Genomic DNA, 18484 nt, shown 5'->3' with positions numbered 1-18484 from the left:
TGGAGAAAAACAGATAAAACATTCCAATCTGCTTCTGAAGACCATATGGAAGAAAGATTAACACTAAGCAGAAGATATTATGTAGAGTAACTAAAGCTTATTCATATAAGTGGAATTTAAGGAGCCATTTAAAGGACGGAATGAGATATAGTTAAAGTGTTTCAGAGAAAATAAACAATGCAGTGTGGGCCTAGGCAGCTGAAGATACAGCCATCAAAGATAGGACTAAAGAAGAGGACATTGCATGAAACAGTCAAAGTTAGAAAACAGTATAGGGATTAAAACACAAACATGAGAATTTTAAATTGAAGGAATGATGCCGATGTCTTTCCTGCTGAACCATTTGTACCCACCCCTTTGTATCCCATTGGCTTATGTTTTCCATTATGGTACAAACTGTAATTCGCATGCATTTAATTGTCTGTTTGTCTTCCACATGCAGCTCCAAATCTCAATTTACACTTTCTTTTTCAATAGAATGCCTGGACAGTTGGTTGTTGGTCACCTTTGAAAAGCAGCTGTTTGCTTTTTAAAACATCATAGTAAAATGTTGTTGTACAGTATGCCGGTATAGTGATTTTTAACTTGGTTCTTCCTCTTTTAATCAACTATCGCTGTTTAATGTCAATTAAGTGAGGAAATACCAATGGTGTTTGGAGCTGCACTGATAATGAGAAGATACAAAGTAGGAACAAGATTGGTTATTTGGTGCTAAAAACACCCCTGCCATTGGATATGACCATGGCAGTTTTATTTCATGTTTCCTTATTTTCTCCATGTCTCTTAATACCTTTAGTATAAAAAAATTGGTTCTTCTCTAAGTTTAATATTTTCAATTGCAGAACATCTATTGGCCTGAATTTCAGCTTAAATCAACACACCTGGTGGAGAGGGAAGTGTCAGTCAGGCACATGAGCTTAGAGATTAGGATACCTCTGTATCCTGTAGAGTTTTAACTCTGTCTTGACTAAGACTCCATCAGAAAGTTTACTGTGTCACCAACTGGTTCCCTACCTGGAATCTAACCTGATGGGGTCACTGCTGATACTGAGGTTGCTGGGAAATGGGTGGAGGGTGGAGGTGAGCAGTCTTGGTTTAAGGAAGTAACAGAAGATTGGAGGCCTTTAGCTAGGCAGGGTGCAAATATGAAATTGGAGGCTTGGGAGGAAAGTTGAGAATTGAGGTTTTGTGCGAGTGGAATCAGGGGACTGAGAACAAACGCTAAGGCTCCAGTATTTCTTTTTGGGGAGAGGATTGGTAGGTTGAGTAGGAGGCCTTAGGAGGTGATGTTGAGAAAGAATTTTGAGGCATTTTAAAGATTGTTAGGATTGTGAGAGGAGTTTAGAATATGGGAATTCCCAATCCCAGACAGGCATGCCAAACTGCACATGTTGGAATCCAAAGTAGACAAGTAGCAGGCTGGAAGAACATAGCAAGCCAGGCAGCATCAGGCAGTGGAGAAGTCAACGTTTCCGGTATAATTTCAGGACCTGAAGAAGGGTTATGCCCGAAATGTTGACTTTGCCACCTCCTTATGCTGCCTGACTCACCGCATTCTTCCAGCCCCCTGCTTGCCTAATCATGGAGACAGACAGCTGAACCAAATCAGCCTTTCCACCTCTGTGTTCACAATACAATAAAATTAAAACCTTCAAGACCCTCAAAACTAACCTTAATGGTTCCTAACCAGACTTCTGAATAATCAGTTCCAGATTTTGTGAATAATCAATTTTTGATTGTAGCTTATATCTTTAATATAGCAAAATTAAACAATAGCAATCTAATTAGTCTATGCTTTAAAGTTAAAAGCCTTTGTTTTCAGCCCCATTCGCAAAAAAAAACACAAACAAACACAATTACAGGATAAATAAAATAACAAAACTAACCAGATTACTTGAATAGTTTCCATGATGTATTGTTCCACAGGCATACATTGTGATTTCTTGGTTGGTTTTCTGAAGATGTTGATTACAGGTTGCTCAGATGAAGGCAGTAATATAATACTTGTCTTAATTTTCTATGATCGAAGTTTTTAATAGCTGCTAATGGGAGGTTAGGCAGAGCGCTTTCAGATCTTCATGCTGTGGCATCAACAACCAGAATACCTTTCCACAGAATACCTTACCATTCAGCATCTACCATCTGCTAAAGCATAACATCTTTTCAAATCTTGTTGGAACCAGTTCCAAGATACTGACCTTGTTAATAGTCAATTTCTGCTATCTGTTTAAACATAATGCTCTTCCCTGGTGATGAAGCATCAGCAGAATCTTTTGATCAGGAATCAATTTGCAATTAATTTTCTGGCCTGACCTTTCAAATAAACAAAAGCTTGTTCAGTCTGTTTTCCTTTTTGCATAAACTGTTACCACAGTCCAAAAGTTGACTATAGTTCACGGTTCCCAGTTCATTGCTGCAAACCAAAATTGATTAAGCAATAAAATGAAAAATTAGCAAGGGCTCTGAAATGCCTTCACCCTCAAAACATGAAATACTGTTTTCTAAAAAAAAATGGATTTTATAACAAAGTTATGATTTGGAGGTGCCAGTGTTGGACTGGGGTGGACAAAATTAAAAACCACAAAACACCAGGTTATTTGGAAGCAGTAGCTTTTGAGGTGCTGCTTCAGCTTTTCTAACAATAGACACCATCTCAGCTCAGAGAATACATTAAAGGTGTGAGGTTAAAGTCTGTCTGTGTCCCGATGTTGAGTCAGACTGGTTCTATTTCGAAAGTGGGACTTACAGAATCTTACATGAATTTATGAGACTGTAACTTAAAAGGAGTTCCGGGATTTACATATTAAAGAGCCAAAACTAGTACATCCCATTCTAAAAGATGAAAGACTTAATCTAAATTTATTTAATATATCATTTCAGCTCCATGACACTCTTTTGCTATAAATTCTGTGTCTTACTGTCCTGTTCCACAACCACCTGATGAAGAGGCAGTGCCTCGAAAGGTAATGCTTCTAAATAAACCTGTTGGACTATAACCTGGTGTTGTGTGAATTTTAACTGTGACAAGGCTAGTAATACCTAAACGACAAACAAAACACAAAACTGACAGCTGTTCATTCTTCCTCCACTAGATTCTTAATCACATTCAACTTCTTGGTCACACTTTCAAATTTATAATATTTTACGTTCAGGATAAGGCATCAGCAATTTCATTTTCTTTCCTGAATATATGCACATTTTTTATGTTAAATGGCTGCAGATTTAAACTCAATCTGACCAACCTGTTAGGTGTATTTTAAAATTTTCATCAAAAACCACAGTTTCAAAGTTCCCATGTCAAACATAAACTTGCAAGTATTGGAGCATGTCTCAAGTGTGTCACCTTGGCTTTTGCAAATTCACTTTTTGCTAGATTGTACTACACTATTATCCAAGTAAACTACATAATTATACACTTCAGCTATGACTGTTCATTAATAATTGAGATGTGCCTGAGGCACTCTTAAATCCTAATACCATCACCTGCCATTAGTACAATCCTCCACATGTGACAAATGTGACATTTTGTTAGCTCACTTCAATAGTACTTGCCAGTATCCTTTTAACAAGCCAATTTTAGAGAAGTATGTCTCACTGCTAACCCTATCTATGCAGTAGTCTGGGAACGGTATGAATCTGTATTTACTTTCCCATAGACTACTCACAATCTAATTGAATTATCTGGTTTAGAAACCAATACAACAGGAGAACTCAAATTTCTCTGACTTGGTTCAATCAGTTGATTCCCCAACATGTATTACATTTCTTTTGTTACTTAGGCGACTGACTGCGTGGAGTTTGCACGTCCTCCCTATGTCTGTGTGGGTTTCTTCCGGGTGCTCCGGTTTCCTCCCACAGTCCAAAGATGTGCAGGTCAGGTGAATTGGCCATGCTAAATTGCCCGTAGTGTTAGGGTAAATGTAGGGGGATGGGTGGGTTGCGCTTCAGCGGGTTGGTGTGGACTTGTTGGGCCGAAGGGCCTGTTTCCACACTGTAATGTAATCTAATCTAATCTAATCTTTAGCTTGTTTCTCTGGGTTTAACTGATATAAGTTTTGTTTTATTGGATCTGCATAATCTACATCCAAGTCATGTTTGGCTAATGTGGTACATCTAAGAGTATCTTTGTAAAGTCTGTTGGTCTTTCCCCAGATATGAAAGTACAGTGACTGAATTCGCTAATGTCGCTGAACTTTTTAAATCTAATAGTAGGATTTATCCTTCTTTCTTATATCCTTCCCTGAAAAATCAGCAAAGATTCTAACGATAGCCACATTTGAAAAGTCTAATAATGAAAAAGTTCTTGGCCAATTAGCAGGCAGGATGGAGAAGAATTTGGGTCAAGATTCTGAGCAAACTTTTGTCTCTTCTTGAAACTAAAATTTTCTTGTTTTGTTGCTAAAATACCTCCATCATTGTAAAAAAAAAATTATCTGGGTATTGAATTGAATTAACATGCTCTTTCAGTTTTAGAAGCCGGGTTCAACCTAGTCCAGGATGACAGACAAAATACATCATAATCTGCCAAATATAGGAGTCCACTGCAAAATGAATTTGGCAGACTGAACAGTGTTCTTACTGAACGATCCTACCAAAGAAAACTGTCCTTAGTGGGATGCTAAATTAATAATCTAACATAGTTGTCTAGTATGATAAATGGAAATTCATTATTTGAGATACATAAATTATCAAATAATTCTAATCTATTTTCTATATCTTTTAGGTGTCATTAAACTCCATTTGTAATCTCCTGGATGGCATATCCAATTTCTCCTCTGTATATAGTTGCCACCCTCTCGTGCTGATGTTCTTTTTCCACTACCCAGAGTTGACAGATAAATTTGGTCACTTTGTCTTGAAGTGCTGGTTTGCTCATGTTGATATCAGCTGTTTTGAGGATGAAAATCTGGTTCCTAATCTACAGAGTGATGCAAATTGCATGATGAATATTATCCAAGGAAATCCTAATGTACTCCTTATTCTGCTGGTAAGTAATATTCCATGTAATTACTGCTAATTAGGTGAAAATTAAAAATACTTTTACATGGCCACAAGCTTAAAACTAATGTTTGGTATAAGAAATTACACTGCCAGAGAATTCCTTGTTTGTTTTGCGTGCCTCAATATTCAGATGTAAGTGTAACTGAATTACAATCAGGATTATGATTTCTGGACAAATCCAATATCAGACAGGAACTAAAATCTCATTAACTCACAGTGAGATCAGAAAGGCAATTCTACTTGTGAACCTTTACCATCACGGAGCTCCTTCCTTACTCTATGCTCAATCAGGATTTCCAGTTCCACGTCCAAGAACCCATAAGCTCTTTATGACAGTCCTTGAGTCTTCTCTGTTGGTCCTTGAGCTATCCTGCTGCATACTGTTGTCTGTCAGTGCACTGGCTGGCTTCAGTAGAAGTGAGTGTGAGGAGCTTACCAATACTACTCCGTAAAATTGTTCCTTATTTTTTGTCATCTATTGTCCCTTGATTCAAGGATAACAACTACCTAGCGTCCTATTTAGTTATGTAACTAAATAGGCTGATTCTTGATCTATAGATCCTTAGGTATATTGGCATGACCTCCATGAAGCAGTGGAATCTGGGTGCAGGATGATGAGACTTAAGATTTGGAGAAAGTCACTTGACCACAGGTTTAAAAACAGCTTCTTGCCCACTGTTATTAGACTTCTGAATGAACCTCTCAGATTTCAAATCTAATGTTGATCTTGCTATCTTTGAATTCCCTGCTCTGTTTAATCCTGTGATGCTTGTAAAATATGATCTACTTGTACTGCACACAAAACAAAACTTTTCCCCTATATGTGGGTACATGTAACAATAATAAATCAAATCAAATCCTGCTAGGTTTATCTGCAGCCTATAAGGGGAACCACCATATGTCTTTTTAAAGATCCATGGGTGATCCTCAAGGTAACCCCAAGTGTGTTCAACAGCCACAATGGCTGCTGAAGTGACTCCACAGAGGCCGGTATCCTGTCGTCAAGTCACCCTTTATTTACACATGAACAGTCCTTACCTTTCGTATTGCCTCTTCAGAGTCCGCTGTCAGAGTGCTAGAATTTCTGTTCCTCCTCTTTTTATCTTTAAGCCAGGGCTCCCTGATGAGACCCAATCAGTGAACTCAAATACAATGAGGTCCGACTGGCTGACCCCATTACAATCACTACATCCCTCCCTCTCTGAGTCTGAGGACAAAGGCCGGTGCTTTTTCTTGCACAGCCTTATAAGACATTTTAGCACTGGATCTGGTTCCTTTGACTTGGCTTCCGATGCAGGTGATGTGTAATGTATAGAAACTTTCCTCTTGCGCCAGGAGCCAGAATTGCATTCCTCTTCAGGCAGCAAAGGTGTTGAGGTAGCTTCATCTCTAATTCAGATGACTCATCCATGCTTGATGGAGAGGATGAATCCACAGGTTCCAGTAGCCTTTCTGACTGTTCCAAGGGGCAGGGCACACTTCTCTCACTCTCTCTCACTATCTCTCTCTACTGGTAAATGATGGCCCATTATCTGTGACCAACACTTCCCGGACTCCATGTGTTGAAAAAGATGCATGCAGTTTTTCTGTCATTGTTCCCATGTTTGACAAATGGACCTTATGCACATTCAACCACTTTACATAGGTGTGTATAATGACTAAAAACATTGAGCCCATGAGAGGACCTGCATAATAGACATGCAGTTAAGTCTAAAGTTTACCCGGCCATTTCCAGGGATGTGGGGGAGTTGCTGCTATAATTTTTGTCCTTACTAGCACTCTGAGCACTGTCCACCAACATGGCCATATCTGCGTCCAGTCCTGGTCACCATCAATAACTTCTGGCCAAACTCTGATATTATCAGCTGATATTGAGAGCACGTCCAGAAAATTTAATATTGTTACAGACTGTTCCGTTGGGGTACCATCAGTGGTGTATCTGCTAATGAGAGGTGGTTCAATGCATCTGCAGGTGGTTCAATGCATCCTCCTGGACTGTATTCTAACTTACAATTATAAGCACGTCGTATTAGAGCCCGCTGCTGAATGCGGGACTAAATCTATGGATGGCACTGCCTTGCCCTCTTTAAGTAGGCCAAGTCGGAGTTTGTGGTCCATGTCTATCACGAATTTTCAAGGTATTGGTGGAACGTCCTGACTCCGACTAAGACCACCAATCCTTTTTTCTCCATCTGTGCGAATTTACACTTTGCAATAGCCAAAGTCCTGGATGCATATGCTATTGGGCGTTCCTCTCCATTGGGCCAATTATGAGGTGATACCACCAATGCGATACAGGGAGGCATCACATGTCAATACTAAATCTCGCTTGGGATCATAGTGTGCTAACACCTGAGAGGATTTTTCTTCACTTCCCCGAAGGCTATGGCTTAGCTACACAACTATTTCGAAAGCTAACCCTTTTTTAGAAATTGATACAGAAGTACCAGGATGGAGGCCAGGTTATGTATGAACTTTCCAAAATAATTTACCAGCCAAAGGATAAACCTAAACTCCAGTACAAATATGGGAACTGGCGCACCTATGATCGCTCTCACTTTATCTTCCAATGGGTGTAACCTGATCTTGTTGACTCTAGCCCAAGTAGGTCACTTGTGGGCCCGGAACACCTTTTTCCTTTCTAAGACTTACAACCGCCTTGGAAAAATGCTTTAGGACTATATGTAAGTTCTCTAAGTGTTCTTTATTAGTTTACAATGTTATTAGAATGTCACCTAGATAAATGGCAACCTGGGGTAGACCTTGCAAAATATTCTCCATCGTCTGCTGCAAAATTGAACAGGCTGACAATACACTGAACACCAGACTCATATATTGGTACAAGCCCTTATGGGTATTATTTGTAGCATACTTATGGGAATCCTAATCTAGATACAATTGCAAGTAAGTGTGTCTCATATCCAGCTTCATGAAGGAAAGCCCCATGGTCAGCTTTTCATGTAAATCCTCTATCCAAGGGATTAACTATTTATCCAGTTGCAAAAGGTAGTTTTATCATTTGTTTAAGATCCGCAAAAAAGCGAACCGACCTGTCGGGCTTCAAAATTGGTTCGACCTATGCTGCCCATTCCACAAATTGGACTGGTTTGATAATTCCTTTACTTCCCAGCCTTCTGCTTGCTGCCTCTACTTTTGCTCGTGAGGCAAATGACACTGGGTGGGCCTTGCAGAATCATAGAATTACTTCCTGGTCAACATGCAGGATGGCCATGGCTCCTTTGATCGTCCCCACACCTTCCTGAAAGACTTCCAGGTATTTAATTAGGACTACACTTAAGCAGCCATTTTCTAATTGAAAAATGTTGAGACAATCAGGGTGAACCTCTCTCAACCAATTTTGCCCCATCAAGCTCAGGCCCAAGTCTTTTACTACAATCAGTGGTAATTGCACCAGCTGCTGTTCATACTAGACATGAACTGAAGTTGTAGCTTTAATCTATAAATGTTTCCTGATATATGTTCTTGGCCTAGCCAAGGTCTTGTGCAAACACACTTGATATTGATGACCATTTAGCCAGATTTTTTTTTGGTTGGTTCTGATTTGGATGTTGCTAAGCAACTTAACTGTTCCAAACCAGATGTAAGTGGACTTTCTAGGGTACGAACTCTCCTGGATACTAGCCTATGAGTTCTCTTACTCAGACTTTCCAGGAAACTCTCCTTGGATACCAGAATTATCTTACTCATTTAAGTCTAGTAGGATTCTTTGGCTGTCTCGAGTCCACATACCAGACGCAACTATGATTGTTTATCAGCCAGGATCCTGAAGAAAATTTTAACTTTCATCAAATCTTGGCTTTGTTTTGGGGCTTTGCTGTGTGCTGACCTAGAATCCCTCTGAACAGGATATGTCCTGAGTGAGACCATGCAATTGCCTTTACTCAAGTGGTGTTTCCCAAGCTCAGTCAGACTGGCAAAGGTATCAATTGGAATACCCTGCAACTCTTGCCACATTTTCCAATGATCAAGCCAGTTGCAGTGCCTGTTTGAAGTCCAATTGGGCTTTAGCTACTGGGTACTTTTGCATGGTTATATCATTAATCCCACATACAATGCCATTTGCCTGGAAAGAATAACAAAATCTTTTCACATAATAGGCCGAGTCTTAGATAGTAGGGTTGAATGAGTCAAGCTTCTCAAACAAAGGCATGATGTTAGAATTGCTTATCCCAACACTTAGACAACTGTTAGGTTCGGTTTTCTTCAGGATGGTGTTTTACTCTCGCCGCCAGTGACATAACTCCACAGAAGCTTGTATCCCATCACCAAGTCACCCTTTATTTACACATGAACAGCCCTTGCCTATAGTGTTGGCTCTTCAGAGTCAGCTACCAGAGTACCAGAATCTCTGACCCTCCTCTTTTTATCTGTCAGCCAGGGCTCCCTGATTGAAACTGTTAATCTGGTCCAATCAAGGAACTGATATTCTATGAGGACTGGCAGTTCTTAGGCGAGATTACTGACTTACTGAGGCGTGGGAAGCCCAACAGTGTCCAGCTAAGTCCATAGAGCCTGCTAGGGAGAAAGAGCACAGGATTATCACCAGGTTTATAACTACTAGGTGGGATCTCTGTCAAACACATTAAAATCTGCATATTGCTTTCTTTAGTATCAATGGTACAAATTATGTCCTGAATATATAATCATAAGTGACTCAATTCAATGAAGTCTGAGAGCAGTAATCTAATCTAATTGGTAAGAGTTTTTACATTCCAACACAAGCTGGATACTTTGTACATTGCTGTAATTATGACATAGCATACAAGATTTAATCCACTGTGCCTATCCATGAATGATTCACAAAGATTCAACATTAATGCTTTTCATTGAAATTATATAGAAGATTGGATTGAGAAAAACATGTCACAATTTTTCAAGTTACAGCCAAGTATTCAGTTCAAATCATTACATTATATCTTTTATGATAGGATATGGTCCACATTGAAGAAATGGAATTGGCTTACAAAGCATTGGTGACACTGAAATTTTTCCTGAGGAGTAGTAGCAATATTGTTCTGACTTCTGACCTACTTCGACCGCTACTGTTGCAAATATTACAAAAGTTCACAATAGAAAACAATGCACAGCCTTCCAAAGGTAAGCCACAACAGATGTACGGGTTCTGGAAGGTAAGTCAGATATTAAATTGAATTGAATTGAATTTATTGTCACGTGTACCGAGGCACAGTGAAAGGCTTTGTATTGCGAGCAATACAGGCAGATCACATAGTTAAATAGCATCGATAAGTAAATAATAGGTAAATACAGGTATAGGCCAATGCTAAGAATTTGTGAGTCTATGTGTATGAATAGTAACCTTTAACTCTTGCCTATTCATTAAGAACATTTTAGTCAATTACCTTTCAGTTATTGTTGAATTAAAACTTACATTAAACCAGTCGTCAGATTAAACATTCAAATGCATCTATTTCACAAGACTTTAATTAATTGGTAGCAAATTAATGGAAAGGATTGTCTGAGGCTACATATGAGCAGAGAAGGTTTCCTTGCTCATTTACTGGAAGGAAGGCCTTGAAAGAACTCCTTGAGAAAGACCTTTGATCTGGAAACTTAGGGAGCTTGGTCAGTTTGGGAAGTTATGAATCAAAGACAGAAGGGAATAAAAGTAATTAACTCAGTGTTGAATAATGCATGATCTGAATATAATTTGAAAAATGTAGTGTAAAATATATTTTTAGCTATTCATGTTATACTTGTTGTATCAATGGTAACTGTCAATGTTACTCATTTTTGGACATATAATAATGCCAAAAGATTTATGTAAAATAATATGGACCATATTAAATTATTACATTATTGTCAGAATTCAAATTAAAGATTATATTTTGGGGGAATCCAATGGCAGCGATCTGAATGGTCTGCTTTGCTGAGCTCTGCATCACAGCACAGGCAAAGCAGTGCTCTACCCACCCCACCTAAGTTATCTACTTAAAATCCAACTCTAAAAGAGCTATAGAATCATTACTTACCGTGTTTTGTTGAGTGGAGATGACAAAGCATGGCAAAGGATCGAAAAAGTCCTAACACTCAGAACTCCTGCCAGAAGCATTGAGCACACCTGCAGGCTCGGCTGTGACTCCCTCCACTACCTCTAAGGACCTGATTACTTACCAGGCCCTGGTCTAGGAATTTGCAAAGTTATCGAAGATCAAAGCCACAATCAAAACTAAGATTAAAAAAATGTTCAAAAGTAGACTGGACCCGCATTCAGCTGTGCTTCAAAAACATAAGCAGCAACTTAAAGGCCTTCGTAAAAGAATGGATGAGGTCGAGTACCGAACCACAGAGGCATAGACTGTGAGTGATTCTTCGAAGGAGGGATCCAAGCCCTTGAAAAACAGATTTGTACTTTAGCCGAACAAGTCAACAACCTCGAACAGGAGTAGGCAGAAGAATATTCACCTTGTTGGTCTGCCAGAGGGGACAGAAGGCGATCAGCCAGTGAATTTTTTTTCTGAGAGCTGGTTGCCGCTATTCCTTCAAATGGAAGCTGCAGCAGGGCAGGTGAAGATTGAGAGAGCTCAATGGGTTACAGTGTGCAAGGATCAGATTCAGGCCAGTGGCCTCGCCCTGTCCTTATACAGTTCCATAGTTACGGGGACAAACAAAGAGTTGTGGATGCATCCAGAACCCAGGGGACGAAGGCTTTAATTTACGAGAGCTTCAGGATTATGTTCTTCCAGGATTATTCAGTGGCAGTGATTCGGAAAAGGAAGTCTTTTGATGATATCGAGAGAAGGCTAAAAGAACTCGGTATTCAGTATTCCCTAAGGTATCCAATAGTGCTCCGTATTGTTTCTAATGGATCCATGCACTCATTTGACTCTCCGGGGAGAGCAAGAAATGTTGTGGACACACTGAAGTCAGCTGGATGGTTTAATGTGTATAGACAAGCATGTGTTTTTCTCTTAAAGAAACTTTGTTGGATTTTTCTAATACTTACCAATGTTAAATTATAGTTGGGGGTGGGTGGAGTACTTACTTTTAATTTTTTCTTTGTTAGCATTATTATTTGCTCTCTTTTTTTGCTTGAGTCTGGGTTGCGGCTCAAGCTAGAGGGAATGATGAAGGAGGTGGTGATGGCTGAATGCATATTTAAGAGCAGTTCAAGCCCGGTTTTAGTGTTTAATTACCCTGGTTGCCATATTGGTAGCGGGGCAGAAGATAAAGTTTGAAATGTGTAAGCGCCCCCCAGTGGGCAAGAGTTAAGTTCCCCCATTGAGTGCCATTGGCACCTTATATTTTGTTTTGTTTTGTGTTTTTTTATGTACATAGTTTTTGAAAGTTTTGGGCATTTGTTAGCTGTAGTAGTTTTAGTTTGTGCAGTTTTAGGCTCTATGAGTCTTTTTTCATTGGTGCTCAGCGACTTGTATTTCGAGTTCTTCCCCTCTGGAGTTCAAATGTTGTTATAGAGTGTTAGGGCTAATGATGTGCTTAAATGGTGTACCTGGAGCATTAAGGGAAGCCATTCATCAGTCAAGAGGACGAAGGTACTTTTTAGTCTTAAGGAGAGGGTGGATATCGTCCTACTACAGGAGATGCACCTTGGTGACAAGGAACATATAAAATTGCAGCAGCGTGGGTTTCATAGATTTATTTCTCATTTTTTAATGCTAGGAATAGGGGAGTGGCCATACTTATTAGGAAGAATCTTCCATTTAAACTACTAGATTGTATTAAGGACATTCACTAGGGGTTCATAATCCTCAAAGTTTTGATACATGGAGGAAGAATATGATATTTTGAATATTTATTGTGCCCTGGCACACCCCCTTAACCTCCTAGTAAATGCATTTCCCAAACTGAGTAACCTTGCATCTCAGCACATTATCATAGGGGAAGATTTTAATTGTCTTTTGGATTCCAGAGTAGACAGAATTTCCAAGGGTCCCCCAATACTCTCTTTGCAATCTAAGCAACTAGTTGATTTGTGGTCTGAACTCGGGCTGATGGATGCCTGGAAATGGCTCCACCCCATGGGTAAGGATTTTACTTTCTTTTCTAAACTGCATAAGTGCCATACTAGGATCGATCTCTTCCTTACCCCTACAGCACTCTTAGATTTGGTAGCATCTTGCACAATTGGGAATATCACCATCTCTGATCATGCAGCAGTGTATGTATTGCTTAAGGTTAGGGGCAGTATAACAGGGTCGAGACACTGGCAAATGGATCCCTTTATCCTTAAAGACAGTAAGTTCATTGAGTATTTCTCTAATGGATTCAGATCTTTCTTATTCATTAATTCAGATTCAGCCAGTAATCCATCCACCTTTGGGGAAACTGCTAAGGCTTATGCAGGGGATAATTATTTCTTACTCTGCCAGTAGGAAGTGGCAGAAGGAAGAGCAGCAGCATTTGAGAGGGCATATTTAGAAAGGATCTCGGTGGCTAAGCTACAGAGGATCACAGCACTTTGGTCTACTTAGAGTTCCATACTCGCCCCTTGAAATTCAAAGTAGGAGTGTTCTCAATATTTTTTTTAGATTAGATTCCCAATAGTGTGGAAACAGGCCCTTCGGCTCAACAAGTCCACACCAACCCTCTGAAGAGTAACCCACCCAGACCCATTTTCTTCTGACCAAAGCACGTAACACTATGGGCAATTTAGCATGGCCAACTCACCTGACCTGCACATCTTTGAACTGTGGGCATAAACCGGAACACCTGGAGGAAACCCACACAGACACGGGGAGAATGTGCAAACTCCACACAGACAGTCGCCTGAGGCTGGAATCGAACCCAGGTCCCTGGCGCTGTGAGGCAGCATTGCTAACCATTGAACCACCATGCCACCCATTTCAAATGTAGAATGGCTACAGTCATTCTTGCTCATTGTTTGTGGTCCTGACTCAGGCTTCGCACATATTGGAGCGCTGTTGTAGGCACGATTGAGAGAATCCTAGGGACTGAATTTGGAGATAGACCCGGTCTTTCTTCTCCTGGGCCTACCCAGGGTACCCTACAGATGCACATAGGAATAAGCCTTTTAATATCTGTACTTTTTGTGCGAGGAAAAATATTCTGTTCTGTTGGGTGTCTGAAAACCCTCCAGGTCTGTTGGGTTGGCGTAGGTTAGTCATGCAGCATATTCCTTTGGACTTTCTCACAAGTACAGTGCACCAAAAAACAGAGGTTTTTTTATAAGACATGAGAGCCCTTTTTGGCTTCCCTAGAAACAGACTTATCTGCCACTCTAATAAGGGCTTTTATATAGCCATGATGATCTTGTCTACAAAGCTGGTATCCAGAGAGGAAGAATTGTGAATTCATGAATGTCTATTGGTTAATGCTCTCGAAGATAGAGAACTAATATTTTGCTACGCTGAGTTGTATTATTTATTTGTTTATTACTAATTTTATTTTTTATTTTTCTTTATGAGATATTTGTATCAATGATAATCACAGGTGAGGTGCCGGAAGACTAGAAGTTGGCAAACGTGGTGCCACTGTTTAAGAAGGGCGGTAAAGACAAGCCAGGGAACTATAGACTGGTGAGCCTGACCTTGGTGGTGGGCAAGTTGTTGGAGGGAATCCTGAGGGACAGGATGTACATGTATTTGGAAAGGCAAGGACTGATTTGGGATAGTCAACATGGCTTTGTGCGTGGGAAGTCATGTCTCACAAACTTGATTGAGTTTTTTGAAGAAGTAACAAAGACGCTTGATGAGGGCAGAACAGTAGATGTGATCTATATGGACTTCAGTAAGGCGTTCGACAAGGTTCCTCATGGGAGACTGATTAGCAAGGTTAGATCTCATGGAATGCAGGGAGAACTAGCCATTTGGATACAGAACTGGCTCAAAGGTAGAAGACAGAGGGTGGTGGTAGAGGGTTGTTTTTCAGACTGGAGGCCTGTGACCAGTGGAGTGCCACAAGGATCGGTGCTTGGTCCTCTACTTTTTGTCATTTACATAAATGATTTGGATGTGAGCATAAGAGGTACAGTTAGTAAGTTTGCAGATGACACCAAAATGTCGTCCATTTCAATGAGAATTATTGCAGAACAAAAATTGGAAATGAGTAAAACACAATATTGTAAACATTGAATAATCTGCAGTGATTTAAAAGAAGGAGTGTTACTTCTGTAAAAGGATAAACATGCTAAATTTAAAGAACAGGTGTGAAATGGATATCATGCTGATAAGGCATACCTGTTTCACAGTTAAGTTTTAACACAAAATGTGTCTGAATTGCCAATTACAATAATTTAAAGTTACCCGGAAGTATTAAAAAAGGTGTTTGCAAAACTTTTAGACACGTTTTGCTTTATACAATATATACAAAGTGTGTACTGTGCTGGTGGAGCAGGTTTCATGGTGACCCAGAGTGAATGAGGTGGAGCGCATGTTTTAAGACATGGCACTGGCAATCCTGATGGAGGTGTTCAGGAAGAGAAGGGATGTGCTATAATATTCAGCCTTCTAACCCAGTCTTCAGCATGAACCTATACTGTCCCCTTCCTGTTCTTCCTGTAGACAAAGGGAGACCCTAATTTCTCATTTTCTCCTGGTGACTGCAAAAAGGCCTCCAATGAAACAGAATAGCACAGCGATCTTATTTTTTTCAGTGAAGTCTGAAGAGAATTTCAAGAATAAAATCAGGAATGTGGTGGAATACTCTCCACTTGCCTGGATGGTGTGGCTCCAATAACACTCAAGAGGCTTGATACTGCTTGGATGCATACCTCTTGATTGTCATCACATCCACAAACATCTATTCCCTTCACCACTTATGTTCAGTAACAGCACTGTAGAAATTCACCAAAGAGCCTTAGACACCACCATCCAAACCCACGACCATTTCCATTTGGAAGGATAAAGGCAGGCAATTTTGACAAGGATCCCCATGGGATACTGGTTAGCGAGATTATATCTCATGTAAAGAGGGGGAACAAGCCACTTGGATATAGACCTGGCTCAAAGGTAGAATACAGAGGATGGTGGTGGAGGGTTGTTTTTCAGACTGGAAGCCTGTGACCTGTGGAGTGCCACAAGGATTGGTACTGGTCCATTAGTTTTCATTGTTTATATAAATGATGATGTGTGCATAAGAGGCATAATTAGTAAGTTTTCAGATGACACCAAAATTGGAGGGGTAGTGGACAGCGAAGAAGTTATATCAGATTACAACGGGATCTTAATCAGATGGGCCAAAGGGCTGAGGGGTGGGAAAATGGAGTTTAATTCAGATAACTGCAAGGTGCTGCATATTGGGAAAACAAATCTTAGCAGAACTTGCACACTTAATGGTAAGGTCCTAGGGAGCGTTGCTGAACAAAGAGACCTTGGAGTGCAGGTCCATAGCTCTTTGAAAGTGGAGTTGCAGGTAGATAGGGTAGTGAAGAAGGCATTTGGTATATTTTCCTTTATTGGTCAGAGTATTGAGTACAGGAGTTGGGAGGTCATGTTGTGGCTGTACAGAACATTGGTTAGGCCACTTTAGAAATATTGTGTGCAATTCTGGTCTCCTTCCTATTGGAAAGATGTTGTGAAACATGAAAGGGTTCAGAAAAGATTTACAAGGATGTTGCCAGGGTTGGAAGAGGGCATAGGTTTAGAGTGAGAAGGGAAAGATATAAAAGAGACTTAAGGGGCAACTTTTTCATGCAGAGGGTGGTGCGTGTGTGGCATGAGCTACCAGAGAAAGTGGTTGAGGCTGGTAGAATTGCAACATTTAAAAGGCATCTGGATGGGTAAATGAATAGGAAGGGTTTACAGGGATATGGGCCAGGTGCTGACAGGTGTGACTAGATTGGGTTGCAATATCTGGTCGGCATGGACGAGTTGGACCGACAGGTCTGTTTTCATGCTGTACATCTCTATGACTCGAGATACTTTGGAATACCGCTACTGCAAGTTCCCCTCCAAACCACTAAGCGTCCTGATTTAGGAATATATTGTTATTTATTGTTGCTGGGTTAAAATCCTGGAATTCTCTCCCTAAGGGCATTGTGTGTCAGCTACAGTATATGGCCTGCAGCTGTTCAAGAATGCAGCTCACCACCTCCTGAAGGGCAACTAGGTAGAACCAATAAATGCTGGCCAGCCAGGGAAATCCACACCTTATAAATGAATTTGTTTTAAACAGGTAATTGTGATGAAATCTTGATATTCTAAACCAGGAAATCTTTTGATGTGATTCAAAGGTCTCTTTCAAATGTCAGTGAATAGCAAAAGGTGATGTACGTTCAAGTGACAGAAAATTATCTGCAATGTCTTCCTTACTCTCAATGTGCTGGTTCTTTTTGGGAGAGGATGTTAGGTTAAACTATGCATCAAAATGCAGCTTCCTTCAAAGAGTATTAGCAGGGCTATTTAGGTAGTGGTCAGCCCCTTAACGGTCCTCCAGATGGCCGTTCCTATTACAGATCTGAACTCCTTTACAAAAATGTCATCTTATAGTAGACCTGACGAAACTAACATTTCAGCTTAAGAACCATATTTAGGTTACACTCAGAGGTCCCTTAGTGCCTGAAAGCAAAGTCATCCCAGATTTCCTGTGACTTGTGTTTGAAGTAGTTACCCTGCATCTCCACTTGTCAGATGCCAAGACACAATTTCTTCCATTTTCATAGCCTTCACTTCTGCTCCCAGCAGTCTGCTTGTCCCATGCCAAAGCATCCCTTAATTTTCTTCTAGGATAGTTGGCTACCCTGCTCAAAAGTGCCATAAAAAATCACTGTTTTCATCTTTTCTTGGGCTCTGATTTGTATTGTGCATTGTAACCATTATTGGAATCATTATCTGCAGCCCTACAGTCAGATTAATCATTTGTGTTTACTAACATGAACTCTATATTTTTAATTGTTGCATTATAATCTGAGAATTACCAGTCTTTACATATAATCCAGCATCCGCAGTTCTTTTGTTTTATTTACATATAATCAATATTTTCTCTGTTAATCAGGAAACAAGAATCTATCTTTAGTACTGGACCTTCTTTCATTAATACAGATAAAGATCGGACATCTTGAGGAAATGGGCAGTATTGATTTCAAACTTCTCTACCATGGTATAATTAATATTATTGTTCTGATTGTGTCAAGAATATTTTTATCCATTTCTCCAATTTGAGAGTAATTTAGTCAGACCATCTGCTTTCTAAGACTGTTTGAACCTTGCTGTCAACTTGATTTCTCAAAAGCCTACATCATAGGCAAACATGAATGACTTTCTGGTCCATCCTGTGCTCTACATACAGCAGCACAGTGGTTGCATCACTAGACTAAAAATTAAGAAGACTGGACAATGGTCCAAGGACCTGAGTTCATTTACTGCCATAGCAGGTGTGGAATTTAAATTCAGTTATAGAGTCATAGTGATGTACAGCATGGAAACAGACCCTTCAGTCCAACCTGTCCATGTCAACCAGATATCCCAAGCCAATCTAGTCCCACCGACCAGCACCCGGCCCATATCCCTCCAAACCCTTCCTATTC

General features: G+C 40.1%; 1 protein-coding gene across 1 annotated transcript in view; it reads left to right on the top strand.

Annotated features, from left to right (window-relative positions):
- Positions 1-4804: 4804 nt before the first annotated feature.
- The window catches only part of LOC140489029 (meiosis inhibitor protein 1-like), a 54391-nt gene continuing 40711 nt past the window's right edge, over positions 4805-18484 (top strand). The window contains exons 1-3 of the mRNA XM_072588268.1: positions 4805-4987; positions 9951-10119; positions 17953-18057. Of these exons, the coding sequence (XP_072444369.1) occupies positions 4805-4987; positions 9951-10119; positions 17953-18057 (457 nt within the window). The remainder of the gene's footprint in view (positions 4988-9950; positions 10120-17952; positions 18058-18484) is intronic.

Source organism: Chiloscyllium punctatum, chromosome 18, assembly GCF_047496795.1.
Source record: "Chiloscyllium punctatum isolate Juve2018m chromosome 18, sChiPun1.3, whole genome shotgun sequence".
NCBI classification, from domain to species: domain Eukaryota; kingdom Metazoa; phylum Chordata; class Chondrichthyes; order Orectolobiformes; family Hemiscylliidae; genus Chiloscyllium; species Chiloscyllium punctatum.
This window is presented reverse-complemented; position numbering and strand designations above follow the sequence as displayed.